The sequence below is a fragment of the Borostomias antarcticus genome (genome assembly GCF_949987555.1).
Source record: "Borostomias antarcticus genome assembly, chromosome: 21".
Lineage (NCBI taxonomy): Eukaryota > Metazoa > Chordata > Actinopteri > Stomiiformes > Stomiidae > Borostomias > Borostomias antarcticus.
In genome coordinates this window covers 2526459-2529013 of record NC_140254.1, presented here as the reverse complement: position 1 = coordinate 2529013, position 2555 = coordinate 2526459, and the positions used below count along the sequence as shown (strand labels likewise).

General features: G+C 47.8%; 1 protein-coding gene across 1 annotated transcript in view; it reads right to left on the bottom strand.

The window, feature by feature from the left end:
* The window catches only part of tbxta (T-box transcription factor Ta), a gene marked incomplete at both ends in the record, with an annotated part of 2909 nt that continues 354 nt past the window's right edge, over window positions 1-2555 (bottom strand). Inside the window, 7 exons of the mRNA XM_084455226.1 lie at window positions 1-259; window positions 413-536; window positions 721-894; window positions 1037-1098; window positions 1200-1261; window positions 1484-1618; window positions 1920-2184. Of these exons, the coding sequence (XP_084311352.1) occupies window positions 1-259; window positions 413-536; window positions 721-894; window positions 1037-1098; window positions 1200-1261; window positions 1484-1618; window positions 1920-2184 (1081 nt within the window). The remainder of the gene's footprint in view (window positions 260-412; window positions 537-720; window positions 895-1036; window positions 1099-1199; window positions 1262-1483; window positions 1619-1919; window positions 2185-2555) is intronic.

The window sequence follows — 2555 nt, the reverse complement described above, 5'->3', positions numbered from 1 at the left end:
TCAGTAGCTCTGGGCCACCGGCGCCCAGGACGCGGTGAGCCTGGCGATGGAGCTCTCGAACTGGGCGTCTCCCACTCCCACCTCGCTCAGGCCGGGGTCGTACATGGAGGAGGGCGAGGAGACCGGCAGCGAAGAGGTCAGGCCCGTGTAGGAGGATCCTCTCAGGAACTGGGAGGTCAGGCCGCCTGCGATGGAGCCAGAGGCGGAGCCTGAGGGGGTGAGGGTGGTTCCAGCCACTGACCATAGGCTGGGATACTGGCTGTAGGTGGAGAGAGGGCAACAGGGGTCAGATTTCAATAACATTTCAATGTTCACAATAGAAGTGCTGTTAGATGTAGCATTTCAGAGAAACTGAATGAAATACGCTGTATACCGTGTTCCATATCTAAGACGGTGATTGGTTGGTGCCTACCTAGTGTTGGAGGTGGAGTTGGTGGTGTGGGCCAGTGTGCCCATGCCAGTGGAGTTGGGGATCTGCAGCGCTGACCAGCTGTCATGAGTGGGTAGGCTGCCCGAGGAGTTGTCCATATAGTTGTCTACAAACAGCAAAGTCAGAGCAACCGTTAACGACAGCTTCAAATGAGAACACATTCGACTCACAACAAGCCAACTTGATTGATTTCAAACACACCGCGTTCCGTAAACTGCAACCGCCAGCGATGTGCGGTTCCTAGGCTAGGCGGTGTGCTGGTAGAGTGCTGGGGTGATAGAGGTCCTTACTTGTGCTGGTACTACGGTGGGGGTAGTGGCTGGGGTAAGGGGCGGCCCTGTGGCCCCTCAGGCTGGAGTAACGCTCGCAGTAGGAGCCGGAGGAGTGGCCTGGGGCCCCGTTGAACTGAGGAGGGCTGCTGCTGGGGCAGATAGGGCCGTTTCCTGGCAGGAACCAACCACCAACTGTATGGGGGAGACAGGAAGATGGGTCAAAATTGGTTCAGGTTCTGTCTGACAGATGTTCCGTCATTTCTGTCAATGACTGTCCTCAGTGGTGTGATTGGCAAAGAGAGCAATGTATAATTGGGGTGCTTTGTGAACTCACGCTGAGAGTATCCAGACTGCTGACTATCTCCACTGTGGTCTGGCACATCCTTATGATCACTCCTAAAATTACAGGCAAACAAGGGTCAAAATTCATTCTCAGAGCAAAAAGCGTAAAAGCTGATGTCAGCACATTCGCATTATAAGATATTTTATCCTCCTACCTCTCTTTAGCATCCAGGAAAGCTTTGGCGAAGGGGTTGTGCTTGATCTTCAGAGCAGTGATCTAAAAAAGGAAGGTAGATGTTGATATGGTATTTTGCACTGTCCTGTATTGTACTCTTGCTGTTTCCTGTTATGCGCCATCAGACCAAAGCAAATTCCTTGTATGTGAAAGCTTACTTGGCGTTGGCAATAAGCCTGTTTCTGATTCTGATATTGTTTCATTAAAAATCTCCTTGTTCATTGGTCATGGGAAAAGATGTGTGTGTCAATCTGTGTAACTTACCTCTTCATTTTGATAAGCAGTGACAGCGATGAACTGTGTCTCTGGAAAGGACTGGCTGCTGATCATTTTCTGAATCCCGCCGACCTTCACGATATGTATCCTTGGCTCATACTTGTGCAGAGAATTCAGCATGATCTAAAAACAATGAATGAATGAAATTTATGTGATTTATATGTAATGACGCAGCTACTTAATGAACACTACCCCTGCCTTGAAATTGATTAGAGACTAGTTTTGCCTGAACCAATGTCTGAGCCAACTCCCAATTTCCCCCAGTTCCTCTCTCCCAGTAATGAATGGCTTTGCTGAATAGCAACAATGAACATCATTAGTTGAGAGCAAGTCTATCCAACCAACTACCAAACTGATTTAAATTGATTAGCAAATGCATATGCCTACTTCAAATAATAACAAAGAGGGTGCAAAGGGCGCTTACCTGTCCTCCTCCGTTGAGTTTATTGGACAGTTTGACTTTGCTGAAGGAGACGGGTGCTTTCATCCAATGCGCACCAAAGTTCGGGGAGTCTGGGTGGATATAGACGCAACTAGGGCTCTGCGGCTCGGGTTTGCCACCCGGTACCCACTCGCCGTTCACGTATTTCCACCGGTTGTTGTCTGCTGCCACGAAATCCAACAGGACAGAGTACATGGCGTTGGGGTCCAGTCCTGACACGCTCGCTCTCAGCACTGGGAACATCCGCCTGGAGACAATGTAAACAATGCAGTTAATAAAATATATGTAATTAAATGGCAACCATTATTTGCCATTCCGCATCGTAGGCAATGGACATAGGCAACGGCAATAGAAAGGGCTGACAGACGTCCAAATCATAGAAAATGTAGACCTATACCTAAAACATAGACCTATAGGCCTACCTAAATTAAATTAATTGGAACTAGTCCTTTGGCCATCAGCAACTTCGTACAACAGTTTTTTTTTTTAAACTAGTTTATTATCTCCATCTATTCCAACAATTGAATTCAGTTTAAAACTTTACTTTTTAGGAAGAATAGGCCCTGGCCTATGAGGCCTGTTAATCTTCTGAAAAACCACACCCACCCTGACAAGCAG